Source organism: Onychostoma macrolepis, chromosome 12 (assembly GCF_012432095.1).
Source record: "Onychostoma macrolepis isolate SWU-2019 chromosome 12, ASM1243209v1, whole genome shotgun sequence".
NCBI classification, from domain to species: Eukaryota; Metazoa; Chordata; class Actinopteri; order Cypriniformes; family Cyprinidae; genus Onychostoma; species Onychostoma macrolepis.
The window spans coordinates 23,011,313-23,027,261 of NC_081166.1; the positions used below are offsets into that span (position 1 = coordinate 23,011,313).

At 35.2% G+C, this 15,949-nt stretch overlaps 1 protein-coding gene across 2 annotated transcripts; it reads right to left on the reverse strand.

Moving 5' to 3' along the window:
- Positions 1-4,323: 4,323 nt before the first annotated feature.
- c12h10orf88 (chromosome 12 C10orf88 homolog) lies at positions 4,324-15,207 on the reverse strand. 2 transcript variants are annotated; one of them, XM_058794605.1, is made up of 7 exons: positions 14,313-14,399; positions 14,160-14,197; positions 13,754-13,951; positions 12,796-12,868; positions 12,526-12,726; positions 10,130-10,443; positions 4,324-5,148 (listed from the first exon to the last, which is right to left on the reverse strand). In XM_058794605.1, exons 1-7 carry the CDS (start codon positions 14,370-14,372, stop codon positions 4,977-4,979), a joined length of 1,056 nt encoding a protein of 351 aa, XP_058650588.1. In that variant the 5' UTR covers positions 14,373-14,399; the 3' UTR covers positions 4,324-4,976. The 2 variants fall into 2 exon arrangements, with proteins under 2 accessions (XP_058650588.1, XP_058650587.1); XM_058794604.1 differs by lacking the exons at positions 14,160-14,197; positions 14,313-14,399 and adding an exon at positions 14,693-15,207.
- Between the last annotated feature and the right edge of the window lie 742 nt (positions 15,208-15,949).

The window sequence follows — 15,949 nt, forward strand, 5'->3', positions numbered from 1 at the left end:
ATCCAGAAACATCCCACTTAGCCATGCTATTCCTCAAACACAAGATTATGATGGTACATTCTTTTATCATATATCTGTAAAACATCAACCACGGAAAAATGCTTCTTCCAGTATGATATACAGAAGACGGTATAACATTTTCAGGATCTGTTGTGATGTGCTGCCCTCATTTGTTGGTTTATTGGAGGCACAATGTGATGTATCTACAAGCAGGAGCATTATACACACCAGGCATTATGTAAAAAGGTACAACAGTCTTACAATACGTCTCTAAAACAAATTTTACTCAGTATGTCTTTTGTCACACGATTTGCACAAGCAGAGTCTAATCCACTTCATTGAGTTCATTAGGTAAAATAGGGGATGTTTTTCTTTTTCACATTGCAGGATGACTTCAGACTCTGGACTTGAGTAGCAGGGCGGGTTTGTATTCATTTCCTCTTTAACATATTAGCTTCGGTTGATCTTGGAGGGCACTGACTGAATCTTGGGTCGATCTCAGGTCAGAGATTAAATAAAACCTCATATATGAGATGGAGACATTTAAAACTCCCGAGTCATTTTACTGGCACTCTGCAATATAATTATTGTTAAGTGCCTTTGTCTGCGGGGGCTTATACTGTCAAAAGTTTGACTGTTAAATAATTCTCCGAATTATTACGTCAAACATCTTCAAAAGTTCCATTTGAAACATTACAGCCTCTCTTTTAAAGAAATGAAGACATGTCTGATTCATATTTCATGTTTTTGGATGGTAATTATTTCTGTCCTTTCTATCAACTCAGCGCAATGCCAATTCTGTAAAGCAAAACAAACCAACAAACGAATGAATGAATGAATAAATAAAAACCTAATACATACATACATATATCTTAAGTTTGATGTTCCTATTTTACATCTATGTAACATCCAAGTGCCCCAGTCTGAAATCCCCTGCCCTAATGAATATAACTGTCCCCAACGATATTTATGAAAACCTGATCATATTTTTATTTATGCACATATTTAAGCACGTTAAATACTCTTAATGAACTAGAGGTTTGTTACTGAATGAAAGACAAATTCCACCCACATACCGTGTGATTCATCAGTGATCAGGTTATGAGAAGTTTCAGTTTAGATACTGAAGTATTTCAATCGAGGCAAGAACACAAACATCATACATATTAAAGTGGTGAACTTTTTAAAGTCGTGTGGATGCACTCAAACTAGGGATGGTGTATTTTTGTAGACCACAACCCGGAAATGAGCTTGGATTTGAGCACTTCTGGTTCCATCATCCTTTTTTGGTTAAATGCCTAAAATAATATCTGTGGTAAACAAGCTCAAGATATTTTTATGTTTTATTGTTCCACAAAAAATACATTAGTCATACCCCCTTTTTTTTTCTTGGAAAAAGGCAGTCACTAAAAAGTGTCTAAATGGGACTAGAGGTTGTCAGGGACGATAAACTTCATCACGCCAAACAGGAAATCTCATCTACTCACTAGTCCACTTTCACAGCCCCATGGATTAATCGTTTACAGTAAGTTCTATGATAGGTTTAGAAAATTAATAGGGCCAAGTTTAACTTCAAGCTGACTTTAAGGCTCAGTGCATGAGCGCTTACATGAAGTGTGGCAGCAACACGACTTTGTTGATTCAGTTGGGCCGGTTTGACTGGTCCATGGGGATACTGGCGTGGGTGTCTGCACAAAAACAGCCGCTGTTCATCATCGGTACCACCTCCACTGCTGACCCACTTCTCTGTGGTTACAAAACCCCTTCTGAAGTGGACATCTCTGTTGGTCATAAGACAACAACAGCTCACTGTTTGAACAAATCTGCTCATTGAACATCACTGTGGTGTAGACAGGAGACACCCATGTCAATCTGGGTTGAGTCTCACATCAGACAAGGTCAGGGTCAAAATGCCAACATGGTCACGGTGGAAAGTTACTCAAATGGGTCAAAACTGCTAATTTGCAGTGCTTTTGGTTAATTTTCTCATTGATTCATGCAAAGTTTCCTGTAATGCGGAGTTTGTTCATTCAGCTGTGTTTTCTTTGCTGTTCTTGAGTGGGGCAACTCTGCTTCATGGTTGATGGGCGACTGCCAAGAATAGCACAACTTCATGTTTATAGGATGCATGAGAGGGTAACTTGTAGTAAACGTAGACATGGTTTTCCGCAATGCAGGCTTTGAGAAACTAAAAGTTTATGAACTACTCAAAAAAGACGAGGTTAATGAGAGATGCCAGAAGAACCATTTTAGGGAAAGTAGATGTTTACAGACCTGTCGCGTTGGGAGTTTTCGGGGTTATATGGTTTCGCATTTAAGTTCTGGGTTCAAAAGTCCATGTGCAAATTACCAAAAAAATTGAAGTTTTAATTTGTCCCTCAATATGCAAAAAATGTTTGTAGTAACACATACAAAGAAGTCTATGAGGCAAGTGTACTTGAGGGTTTAGAAGCAAAAATATGAAGCTTGTATTTTTGTCAAAGGACTAATTGTAATTATTCTGTACAAAAATCTGCTATTTGAACTGTAACATGGTAAACATCACCCTCGTAATGATGGGAACTTAGGGTTTAATGAATATTGCATCCCAGTTCGTCTACTTGTACTAAGCCCTATAAGTATGTACTCTACTTTGGAGTGTACAGCAGAAGAGTAAGCAAGTTTTGGGACCATGTCATACAATTTTATGCCTCTGTTGCATAGTTACATGCATGCTGTCACCATAACCCAGCCAGCCAATCATCCTGTCACCTAACATCTTCATATACACACTCCACATTGTGCTTATTTAAAATTACACTACTCAAATGATTCTTCCTACTGTATTGGAAAGAAAACAAATAGCGCTCTGGTATGCCATTTGTGGGTCTTTCATGCTGAAAACTTTTTTTCTCCCCACAATGATTCATTTAAAGCAGGGGTGTCAAACTCAGTTCTTGGAGGGCCGCAGTCCTGCAGAGTTTAGTTCCAACCCTGCTCCAACACACAAAACATGTACACTGAAAAAAATAAGAAGTTGAATTTACTTCATTTTTATTTTGCAAGATTTTGCATGCATTTTTAAGTAAAATTTAAATACGGAATTAAGTAAAATCTACTTAACTAAGTTATCTAAAATTAGTAAATGAAATAAGTAAATTTTGCATGGCCAGGTAGAGTTTGATGAGTAATTTCTACTTAATTATTTTAAGTTTACCCTACTATACTCAAGTACATTTCACTCAGTCACGGGTTGTAAACTTTACTCAAACAACATAGCACTGAAAAAAAACAAAAATGCCTATAAAGCATGTGGTTAAGTTACAAGCACGTATACAAGCAAGTAGACTGCTCGTTATTCATTTTAAGGTAATATGTTGACTTAATATAGTTATTAACTGAATGAACACAGAGACCTGAATACTTGGCACATGATACACAATGACGGTGACAATCAGTGAATAGTGTGAATGGGTCATTTTGAGTAAAAAATTTACTCCAGATGTCACAAAACGGCAAGTTACTTAACAACAAAAGCAACCACAAAACAGTGTAAATACATCTCGAAAACAGCAAAAAAAAAAAACAATTATTCATGCCCAAGTTCATGATGGGAACAACGGGGTCATGATGTTGATATTTACTTAATATTTGTAAAAATAACAAACAATTCCAAATAAAATATACTTATAAATTCAAACTTTAAATTCTACAAGCTTAAATTGAGTACTAATATTGAATTTACTCTTTTATTTAAATTCTTGCCTGAACTAAATTAATGTAGAAATTACATTTGTTTTTCTGTAGTATTTACTTCACCACAAAATCATTTTCATCAGCCTGGCTTGTTTGGTAAACCGGTTTTATGAAACAGCCCCCAGGTTTGTTTAATTAGGGTTGCATCTAAACTCTGCAGGGCTCCAGCCCTCCAGGAACTGAGCTTGACACCCCTGATTTAAAGCAAACTTTATTTCCACAAATAACAAACCGTTCAGGAACTTCTTTTTTTTTTAAATCTCAATTTCTGCAATTTTATAATCTTATATACCACTTAACATGGATAGTATGCACATTAGGACACAAATTGTTTTCTCTATGTAAATTTTATGGATATTATGCCCCTTTTTAATATCTTGTTAGCATATGCCACAATGTTTTCCAGCATTAAACAGTCATGTCCTCAGTAAACCGCATCATCACACCGACAAAGACAGAAAGTAATTTTATCACAGTATCATCATGTTAAAACATTTAGGGCCAGATTATCGATGTTATACTGCCAGGATTTACGAAAGACATGCAGCTGACGGGACTGACCTGGTTGCAAATGTATTTGCAGAAATGTTCTCCTTCAGACAGTAAATTTATTCAAAAAGAGAATTTAAATAAATCATGCAATGTGATGTAAGGTTTGACAGGATAAAAACATGACAAGAGTTTGTCGGATACATATTATTCTTTAGTATAAACATTTTTAATATTGTTTTTTTTTTTTTTGTCCTTAGTTCTCCAGTATGAACAGTATAAACATATGAACATAATTTACACAAATGCAATTTACAGTGACAAATACTCTGTCAGTGCATCCATTATTTGTAGTATCTTTTAGATAAAATAATTTATTACATATTGTATCAACAGTGTTAAGTTCTTCAAGTAGCTGTGATTTATGAAAATCACCTTATACTGTTTGTGGACTTAAGTTAGTGAACCGGCTCGTCAAACTGTTAACCACATAAACCATATAAGTACAGTCTCTTTGGGATGGGCACATGAAGAGCAGCGGTTGCTGTTAAACCGTAAACCATTTCCACACAAAGCAGTAGAGACTGCTGGCAAAACAAAAATGTTACAACCGTTTTTTTTTTTTTAAAGGGATGGTTGAAATGAATTAAATGTTCCTTTACAGAATAATACAGTAGTCATTAAAGTAAAAGCTCAGGACGGAGATCATGCTAAAAGTGTTCAGGTTAGTATTGTGTGTTGGAGGATGTTGTTTACTGGTGTTGTTTAGAGAGTGCCTGCTGAAGTGTGACCTCCAATCTCTGCTGAAGAGCGTCCAGACGCAGGTCCAGATGTTCCTTTAATCTTCTCTCCATCTCATCCATTCGCTTCTCTACAACAGTCTCCAGAATTTTCTCAAACCCTCCACAACATATATGACCCTCACTATAACACACAAAAAAAGTATATACAATTAGTGGACAAAGTAAAGGACACATTCAAGGGTTAGTTCACCCAGAAAGTAAAATTCTGTCATTAATAATTTGCCCTCATTTTGTTCCAATCCTGTAAGACCTTTGCTCAACTTCGGAGCACAAATAAAGATATTTTTGATGAAATCCGAGAGCTTTCTGCCCCTGCACAGACAGGCCCAGAAACGCATGGGGACATCATAAGGACATCATTGAAATAGCCCATGTGACAGTGGTTCAACCGTAATGTTCTGAAGCTACGAGAATACTTTTTGTGTACGCAAAGAAAACAAAAATAACAACTTTTTTCCAACAATTTCTTCTGTCCCGTGTCAGTCTCCCTTGCTATCTGTGGAATTTTCATTTTTGGGTGAACTATCACTTTAAATATATTAGAATAAGATCTTAATGGGTTAGTTCACCAAAAAATGAAAATTCTGTCATTAATTACTCACCCTCATGTCGTTCCAAACCCATAAGACCTTCGTTCATCTTTGGAACACAAATTAACATATTTTTGATGGAATCTGAGAGCTCTCTGACCCTCCATAGACAGCAAGGATATTACCACGATCAATGCAAAGAAACGTGGTTAGGACATCGGTAAATAGTCCATGTGACATCAGGGGTTCAACCGTAATTTTAAGAAGCTATGAGAATACTTTTTGTGCGCAAAGAAAACAATAATAATTTATTCAGCAATTCTTCTCCCCGAGTTACCGTCTTCCCACCATTTTGGAGAGTACCCCAGAACATAATCAGCGTTGTTTACATTCAGTAGACAGTGTGCGCATGCTGAACGTAAACAACGCATGCTGTTTCACAAGACAGAATTTTTATTTTGGGTGAACTATCCCTTTAAGAATGATCAAAGCGTTCTGCCTTGTGAAACTGATGCAGTCGCTTTTGAAATGCCTTTTTTTTGTGAACTGTATATTCCATTGTTTCATCAGGACCAAACATCCAAATGTAAGTTGTGTACAAATAATTGATTAAAGTTTTAATGATATTTAGATTAGTGTTCACTGTTATATTACTGTAACTTAATAAAAACATCATTCCTTATTATTTTAAAGAATAATTATTGATATTTTTGAAGAAAGCAAGTCCTGCTCTGAGCCAAATCTTTCCAATGAACTTCTTGTATCGGTTCAAAAAGAATCAAAAAGATTCATTTGTCAACAACTCACTCATTCTGAATGATTCAGTGATTCAGAAGTTTCCAGATAACAAATAACTGAATCAGGGCCTGAATTTCGTTTTTTAAACTGGGGGGAATGGGGGGGGATTTATAGATTCGGGGGGTCTAAATTGACATCGGGGCTAAATTAATCGTCTTCATTTATTTATGTCTACAAATTTTAATGTATGGTTTTTAAAACAGCTTAGCAAGTTTTGATGCTCTCCTCCAAATTGACATTAGGAACTGTATTAAAACTATTTATGAATGCCTTTCAGAATCAGTGTATTTCATATATTCCAGTTCAATTACTTTTTTTTTTTTTTTTTTAGTATTTTTTAAATTTTTATTTTATTTTATACAAAACACATCATGATCTCCTTTAAACTGACATTAAGAACTCAACTAATATATGTCACTTAATGTTTCATTATTTTGAGTTGCTTTCAGTTTTATGCCTTCTGAATGAAGGAATGTCTCAGCTTTCTAAGATATGGGCTAATTATTTTTTTCTAATGTTTAATCAAAAATTGTGATCAAAAATTAGCCATCCCATTACAGGGTGATATTTGACTCCTTAAAGTGATTTACAGGGGAATTTTATTTTTATGGCATTTTTCTAACTTTATTAAAAGTATGTCATCTTTTTTGTTAAATTTTTAAAAATACATATTTATAAGCTTTTTAAAATTTCTAATTAGAATAAGAATAATAAGATATCAATCAAATTAATCAGTATTAACAAAATTAATTTGTACAGAGGTGGAGCAGAAGAACACAAAAGTGGCTTGTAGGTGTATTTTCAGACGTTTAATGAGCCTCAGAGTTGGTATGAGTGCAATTAAATTTATAAATTCATGTTGAGATTAATATTTTAAATATACAATTTGAATAGGTTATAGAAATATTAAATTATTTGAATAACTGAAAGATACTTCAAAATTTAAACAAACTGCCAGCAGGTGGCGACAAGTCACTGGTTTGATCACTGAATCATTCATTAAATTGATTCGTTCTAACGGCTGATTCATTCAGGAATCAAGGAAGTGACTGTCTTTATGAATGGGTGATTGAATCATTGACAGACTAGATACGTTTAAAAACGCCTGTTCATTCATAAAGGAGTTTATGTGTTTGAATGGAGATGCGCAGCGGCTCAGCTGTGGCTATGATTCAAACTATTTTCATCGAGGAAATAGAGCAAAATCAGGCAACAGCGTTATAGTCAGACAATGTAAGTCACTTAATATTAACTTCTTGTTCCCTTACTAATCATTAAATCTGTCACTCTCCTTAGTTCATCGCGATCTCACAAAGTTCCATTATAATCAACGAAGCTCTCTACTGCATAATGAATCTCTTATTTACATTGTGTCTACTTTCTTCGTTTATGAAAGGATTCATGAGATATGTCGGTGACATTACTCAACTCTGCAAATCTAAAATAAATATTTTTTTCATAGTCGCACGCAGTAGATTTCAGTCGCATTTGCGTGCGGCTCAGAATATGAGAGCGCGTCAGCCTTGTGTGAATAAGATCAGAGTGACGCAGGCCGCGGAGAGCACGCCGATGCTGCAGGACTCAGCCACAGTCAGAGCTGTAGCGCTGTTTGTGGAATTAAATTCTACATTATAGACGGACTGTTTGAACCGGTGATTTTTTTTTTCGCTGCTGTGGATGTATTTCATAATTTGATCTGAGATTAAGCAAATATTGTGCGGGAATTTCTCGCATTATAAAAGTTAAATTTGCGGGAATGGTTTAAATTATGCGCAATCCCCGCAATCCCGCGCCGAAATTCAAGCCCTGTGAATTGTTCATGTGCGACTCGAAATGTGCGAGGAACCAATAGCTCCTCAGAGCGTGAGTGTGTCAGTGTGATTTATGGCACAAAAAGTTACTAATGCAGAATTTTAGTTTATTGATTATTAAATTGAATGTTTAGGCCATGACTGAGAGTTAGTTCACCCAAAAATGAAAATTAGCCTGTGATTTACTCACCCTCGAGGCATGTATATTACTTTCTTCTTTCAGAAGAATCCAATTGGAGTTATATTAAAAATTGACCTGGCTATTCTAAGCGTTATTATTGCAGTGCTCAACAGTCCAAAACACGTGAAATAAAGCATGTGCATCCATAATAAAACGTGCCTCACACGGCTCCGGGGCATGAATAAAGGCCTCCTGTAGCGTTTTTGTAAGAAAAATATCCATTTCTCAAACGTAATAAACATTTTTCTCTCACTTCCGCTATGTCATACGTGGAAGCCGCTCTGGCGGATGACTTGGGACGTATGTGTCGCGCGCATGCCTCCGAGATATGCTAGTCTCAAGGGTTTGTTTACAGGAGCAAAGGAAGCAAAATTTCCTTACTTCAGCAAAGGAAAACCAGTCTCCTCTTGTCTCATATAGAAATACTTTGACATTGTTCTTTACAAATCCTCGGTTTGTATTTCTAATTCATGACCGGCATTTTGTTTTGTTCTCTCACTAATCATGCTACGCCGACGTCCTACGTCATCCGCGTACCACAGTTAGACGAAGTGAGAGAAAAGTGTTTATTACATTTGAAATATGGATATTTTTCTTACAAAAACGCATGAATTCGCTACAGGAAGCCTTTATTCACCCCCCGGAGCAGTGTGAGGCACGATTTATTATTGATGTGCACACTTTATTTGATGTCTTTTGGACTGTTGAACAAAAACACCCACCCACTGCAATAATAACGCTTGGAATAGCCAGGACAATTTTTAATATAGAAAGAAGAAAGTCATATACACCTAGGATGCCTCGAGGGTGAGTAAAAAACAGTCTAATTTTCATTTTTGGGTGAACTAACTCTTTAACAACATTTGCTGTAAAAGAACTAGCTGTTTTAAGCTTACTGAAATGATTGAAAGTGGACATGTTGATTTGTGTACTTCTGTTTATAATTCAAGTGTTGCAATTCAATTTCAGACTCATTTAGTTGTTAAATAAAACATTTTGCTTGACTCACCCAACCCAAGCTTACACGATTGGTTAGTTTCTTTAAATAAATAGTTATTAATGTGGCTTAACTAGTCACTATTAAAGAAACAGACTCACACCTTCATGTAGTTCCAAAACTGTATGACTTTGTCTCATCATACAGTTTTGAAACTAATAAAGGTTAGAATTGTCCAGAATAGTCCTTTTTTTAATAAAGTCATATTATATCATTGTAGAACAGACTTTCAGTCATGTTCACTGATAATTTTCTCGTACACCAAAGCTCTCAAATCTCATTCACTCTCACATTCAATTCACATGACATATCAAAACATGACGTGCCATATTTGTATATGATGGGTCACACATCTCATCATACTATATTTGAATTGAATGAGACTGCAGAGCTTCGTTGGGGTAAAACCTTTTCAGTGAAAAAGAACTTCTAAAAATCTATCATACAGTTTCATAAACTTGGGATATAGTGTACAAGTCATGGATTTTCACTGTATAAAACAGAGTACTCTGCATTCTTGTAGACAACATACTTTGTGTTCCCCTTAAATAAACCAATGCACGCTCCAAAAGTCTTGAGGGAATATTTCAATTTTGCGGTTAACTAATGCTTTATCTTCTGCAGCCCAATAAGTAATAAAAACCTCATGTGTTTATCAGTATTATTATTCATATTCATAGTACTCGTTATCATGATGAGCTGGTTACCTCAACCAAAAATGTGGCTTCAACCACCATGATAACTGAATGTCTGTTTATCAAAAACCACACATGACTCACACTTACCGTTCTCCATTCTTCTTCCTCTCTGGAGATGTGGCTTCCTCAAGTCGGAGCTGCGTGACCTGACCGCATACGCTCTGCAGCATTGGAAGCAGGTCTGGGTTGATCGTGCCGGCTTCAGAGCTCAGCAGGGCAGACATGGCTCCGGAGGTCTGGTTCTGGTTGCTGGTAGACAGAAGCTGCCCGAGGCCAGATGGTAGATTTGGGCCTGACTCTCCTCCTGCAGAACTAGAATCCCCACCTCCTCTTGACAGACGGCTCAAGGCTCCTCCTCCCATGAGCAGAGGAATGAATCCATTGAGCATGTCTGATTTATTCTGGACAAAACACACACAAAGAATGATTGTTCATTTGTAAGGAAGCTTTGTGCTTTTCCTCCAAATAAACTATTGTCTAAAAAAACTCTGTTTAAGAGTGAACATGTTACGTGAGAAAATATATGAATCATAATACCTTAAATTTGCATATCACATATGCATATTGAAAACATTCCTTTACTATACTTGCCACTGCCGGTCAAAAGTTTGGAATAATTATGATTTTTTTGAAAGAAAATAATAATAATAATAATAATAACAACAGTGAGACATTGTTAAAACTAAGATTTAGAATTTTAAGATTTAAATATTAAATAAATAAATACATTTTCCTGTGGTGGCAAAAGCTGAATTTTCAGTAGCCATTACTCCAGTCTTCAGTATGCTGATTTGCGCATAGACATATATATATTTAGTATTGTGCAAAAGTCTTAGGTCACTAGTATTCTCACCAACAAAAAATGTCTTTTAATCAGTCATTTCTATGTTTTGCTGTAGTGTGTCAGTAGGAAATATAAGTTTACATTTCCAAACATTCATTTTGCCATTAATTGTAATAATCCAGAGATTTTTGTTTGCACAAGGAGTCTGACAACAGCCAGTGCTCCACACAGAGATCTGATCTGATCAGCATCCAGTCTGTCAGGAATGACACAAAGAAACAGAACAAACGGAGACAGAAGAACTGTGGCAATGTCTCCAAGATACTTCAAGAAATCTACCTGCTAAGCTTCCTGAAAAACTATGCGCAAGTGCATCTAGGGCAAAAGCTGCTTTAAACGTAAAGGACGTTGGTCACACCAAATGTTGATTTCATTTAGTTAACAGAAGTTAATTGATAAAGAAAATCTGTTTATGACATTATTTTTGACAGCATTCTCATTTTACAGCATTTTTACACAAGTGCCTAAAACTTTTAACAGTACTGTAGCTTTGCAGGTAGGTTTCTTGAAGCATCTTGGAGACGTTGCCAGTTCTTCAGGATTTAGTCTGTCTCAGTTTGTTGTTTCTTCATGTCATTCCAGACAGACTGGATGATGATGATGATGATGATGAGATCAGATCTCATTGTCTCATTGTCATTGTGACAATTAATGGCAAAATGAACTTTATTAAGCAAGGATGCCTTAAATTGATCAAAAGTGACAGTAAACATTTAAAACACTATTCTTTTGAACTTTCTAATTATCAAAGAATTCTGAAAAAAGAAGAAAAATTAAAACAGAACAAACAAACAATAAAAAAGAACTATTTATATATAAATATATAATTAACGGAGTACCAATAATTGATCAAAATTGAGCACCAAATCAGCATATTAGAATGATTTCTGAAGGATCATGTGGCACATAAAACTGTAAGAAGGGTTGCAGAAATTTCAGTTTTGCCTTCACAACTCAAGAATAAATTACATTTTACAATACATTAAATAAGAAAGCTTTTTAAATTGCTATATTAAATTGCAATAATATCTGATAATATTGCTGTTTTTACTGTATTTGTCATCAAATGACAAAATAAATAAATACAAATGCAGCCTTCGTGAGCAGAAAAAAAAACACCACACAACTAAATCTTAATTATTCAAAATTTGACTGGTTGTGTACAGTGGTACTGTATGATGAAGATATGGTCTATGGCTGAAGGCAACCATGATGTCCATATTGTAATTATATAATATAAAGAGTAAAACACAATAACATTGAAACACACACACACAGAATGGGAATAGTGAATTCAAAAAAAAAAAAAGCCTACATATATGACACAAATAAGAAAGCCCTCCAATATCACAATATCACACAGCTGTTCTATAATGAGTCGTGGGGAAAAATATAAAAAAAATAATACTGTCAGACACTGACAGACTGTTACAAGAAACGCCTACAAGAAATGATATCTGCCAAAGGGGCAATATCTGCTGAATCTACTAGTTTTATACAAAAATGTGAGTGGGAATGGAACTTGCCCATGCAAAACACAAGAAATTCTACACTGGAAAATGTGTGCAGAGTATATAATACCACATTAAAAAGCCTAAAGCAGTGGTGATTCTGCTATAAGAAGAAGATGAATTCAGACCTTTTGCTGGCACTGCACCAGTTCCATGAGGTTCTGCGCTCCTGGTGAAAGGGTGCTGCCCATCTCCTCCATCATGGTCTGCACACGCTGAAGGTCAATGCCTGGGTCTATACTCGGCCCACCTTGTCTGTCCTTGAGCATCTCCAGTCCCACACCCACATGGGCGATAGCCACAGATGAGCGGCCACCGAGAGAGAACAGCTGTACGGAGACACCACACAGAGATCAGTTTGTGATGAGAGCCTGGATATTACTTCTAGCTTTCCTTACCTTCACCTCACAGGATGCAACAGGGTTTTCCAGCACCAGATGATTCCTGTAGAAATGCCTCTTATCTTCAGAACTGACTCAAAAAAAAAAAAAACACAACAACAGAAAAAACAACAACAACAGAAGAATCAGCAAGTGTCGTCATAAATAGTCTATAATATTGTAAAATAATAAATATTTCACTAATTCAACATAATAATGAACTGAATCTATAAACAGACCAATTTATTTATTCAAAAATGAATAATAATCTGTTGTTTATTTAGTAATAATAATATTTTTATTTTGCCTTTTTTTAAATCTACAAATTAATGCACATTATATAAAAAGTAATATAGACCTCATAAAAATGTCAAAATGTTTATTTAGCAGTCACTTAGTTTGAATGGGAATAACACTTTTTAATAGGACAAATGAACATTTTTTTTTTTTTTTTGCCTGAATAAGATCAGTGATTCGGTGATGTTATTTGTATTTTTTTGTCATTTAACTTTTTGGTTTAAAAGGTTATTTAACAATGTTTAATAATTAATTCTGTGCATATAAATGACCAAAAACGGCCATGGGATTTTTTGTTTAAAACCCCTTGTTAGAATTATAATCAATATTACTAACAAAATGTTAAAGAAATTAGGGATTTGTATAATATAAAACCTTACATATTTATTACTTTACATATTTACTATATTACCAAAAAGGTAACTTTTAAAATCAGAATTTGAGAGATGTTAAACAGTGCCAACGTAAATGTGAAGATTATACACAATAAAAAGAAATTAAGTAAAATAATATAAATTCTGTGACTATTATTTTGTATGTTAAACCAATATATTGTTAAACACTAAAATGTTAAATTTAACAAATATATATATATATATTTATATTTTTTTTTTTTTTTTTGTATTATCTCCCTTGAAGTAAGTAAAAAGCAATCAGTGAAAAAAATAAAATAAAATACCCATCAGTGTGTGATCTTTGAACTTCCTCTCCACGGCAGGTGCCACAGTATTCTCCAGACAGTGAGTACACTTCAATAGTGCGGGCTTCACTGACGATCTGAAGACTGCTGATCACAGATGCAGAGTTAGGTGTGCACAGAAGTGTGATAACACATGGCAAGCCCTCCTCAGCTCTCTCCAGACAGACAGGGTCACACCTATGGGAAAAAAAATGCATGTGCAAATATATGAATAACAAGTCACCTGACACTTCATATTCAGATTTTAAGGTGGCTGAATTAAGATTATTAATTAAAATGTGGCTTAATTAAGATTAATTTTTATTATTTTATTGTAAAATTGCACAGTTCAATGGCATCTTAAAGGAACAGCTCACCCAAAAATGAAAGTGTGAAGAAAATGTACCTGTCATCATGACATCCAAGATGTAGATGAGTTTGTTTCTTTAGCGGAAAGAAAGATTTGGAAAAATTTAGTATTACATCACTTGCTCACCAATGGATCAGGTAAGGAATAATTGACAACGGGCCGTTGGATTATTAGAAAAATAATGCACACCCGAGGTGTAACGGCCGCTCTGCTTCGCGTCGTGACGGCATCACCACCTCGGGTGTGCATTATTTTTCTAATAATCCAACGGCCCGTCGTCAATTATTCCTTACTTAATTGATGGACTGGAAGTCGTGTGGTTTTTTTGTGATGTTTTTATCAGCTGTCTGAACTCTCATTTTGAGGGCACCCATTCGCTGCAGTGGATCCATTGGGGAGCATGTGATGTAATGCTACATTTCTCTATGTCTGGTTCGATGAAGTCACAGGATTGAGTACATTTTCAGCAATTTTGTGGGTGAACTATATTCTTTTAATATTAAGCATTTTTAAATAAATAACTTATTAGGTTGGCTTTCTAGCCCCAGCATCTATTAAAAGGCACTCACCTGTCATGTCCAAACCTGCAGTCACCGCTTGGACTGTTGTCTTGTGTTGTGGTGAGAACATCAGACAGCTGTTTCTGTGATGAACACAGCCATGAGCTGCGTGCAGAGATCACAGCATCTTCACTCGAGGACATCCTGATAAATTAACTTTCACTGCCAGCCAAAATAACATTCACACTCCAGCCGCGATGTGCGCTGGATTACACCGTGTGTTCTAACACAGTTAGGGTCAGTTACATTATATACCGTGCGCTAAAATCTAACCATTTCAGTTTTGTCGCTCCTTAAATTTGCTGTGCGATGAGTTAAAATACATATTAACCTTAGCTGTAAGGTTCAAAACAAAAACACTCCATTAGTGCACTGCTAGCACTGTTATTCGTTTAATAAAAGCAATTATACGGTCTTTATATAAACATAACTCAATCTAACAACGTCCATTCACATCAACAATATCACATGCTAAATAAACAGCGACGGCAGCTGCTCCAGGACCCACAGAGACACCCATGCATACGCCTGAGTAAAATACTAACGAATAATACGTGATTCCATCACTCATCTCATTTACACTTTTGAGAGTGAGAGAGAAAATGAATGAATGAATGAATGAATATAGTATAGTCCTCCAGTAGCTTTACGTAACAATAAACTACTTTGATCATAAGACAAGTCTCACTGCCTCTGAAACTCTTATAGAAAAAAAAAAACAACAACAACAATAACAACAACAAAAAAAAACAACAATACATTTTTGTCCAGACAACAGTAAAGTTGCCAAGATATTTGTTGTTTGAAAGAAAATTAATGTAACGGTTAATTTAACTTGCTGTTGTTGTTGTTGTAAAACGAAAGAGGTATGACTATCTGTGGTGGATCTATATGTTTATTTTATTATTATTATTATTTATTTATTTTTGTTTGTTTTTGACTCTGTTTTACCCTGTTAAAATTAAATAAAGATTGGAAAGATGGATTAAAATTTTAGATTTGTTCCTTGCAGCCTACATGAATGCGGCTCTGAGCGCCCCCTGGAGGAATAAACCGTTTGTGTCATTGTGATTATACTTATCCCCAATATAATACACAATAAAAAACATTAGAACAAGCACAAGAACATGTGGGTACAGTAAAATAAATGAATAAATGAATAAAGATAATTAAATAAGTAAAAACATGAATAAATAAATCATACAGTCATACAATAATTTTACAATCATAAAAGTTACAACTCATTTATGAAATTTTCTGTAAGAT

Bases quoted from the DNA above. Each gene is read 5' to 3' on its own strand.
- c12h10orf88 (XM_058794604.1), bottom strand. From the start codon at position 14,826: ATGTCCTCGAGTGAAGATGCTGTGATCTCTGCACGCAGCTCATGGCTG. The intron at 12,869-13,753 runs GTATTTTATTTT...TTTTTGAGTCAG, and splicing joins CAAAGATCACACACTGATGG to TTCTGAAGATAAGAGGCATT. The intron at 12,727-12,795 runs GTAAGGAAAGCT...GTCTCCGTACAG, and splicing joins TTGCATCCTGTGAGGTGAAG to CTGTTCTCTCTCGGTGGCCG.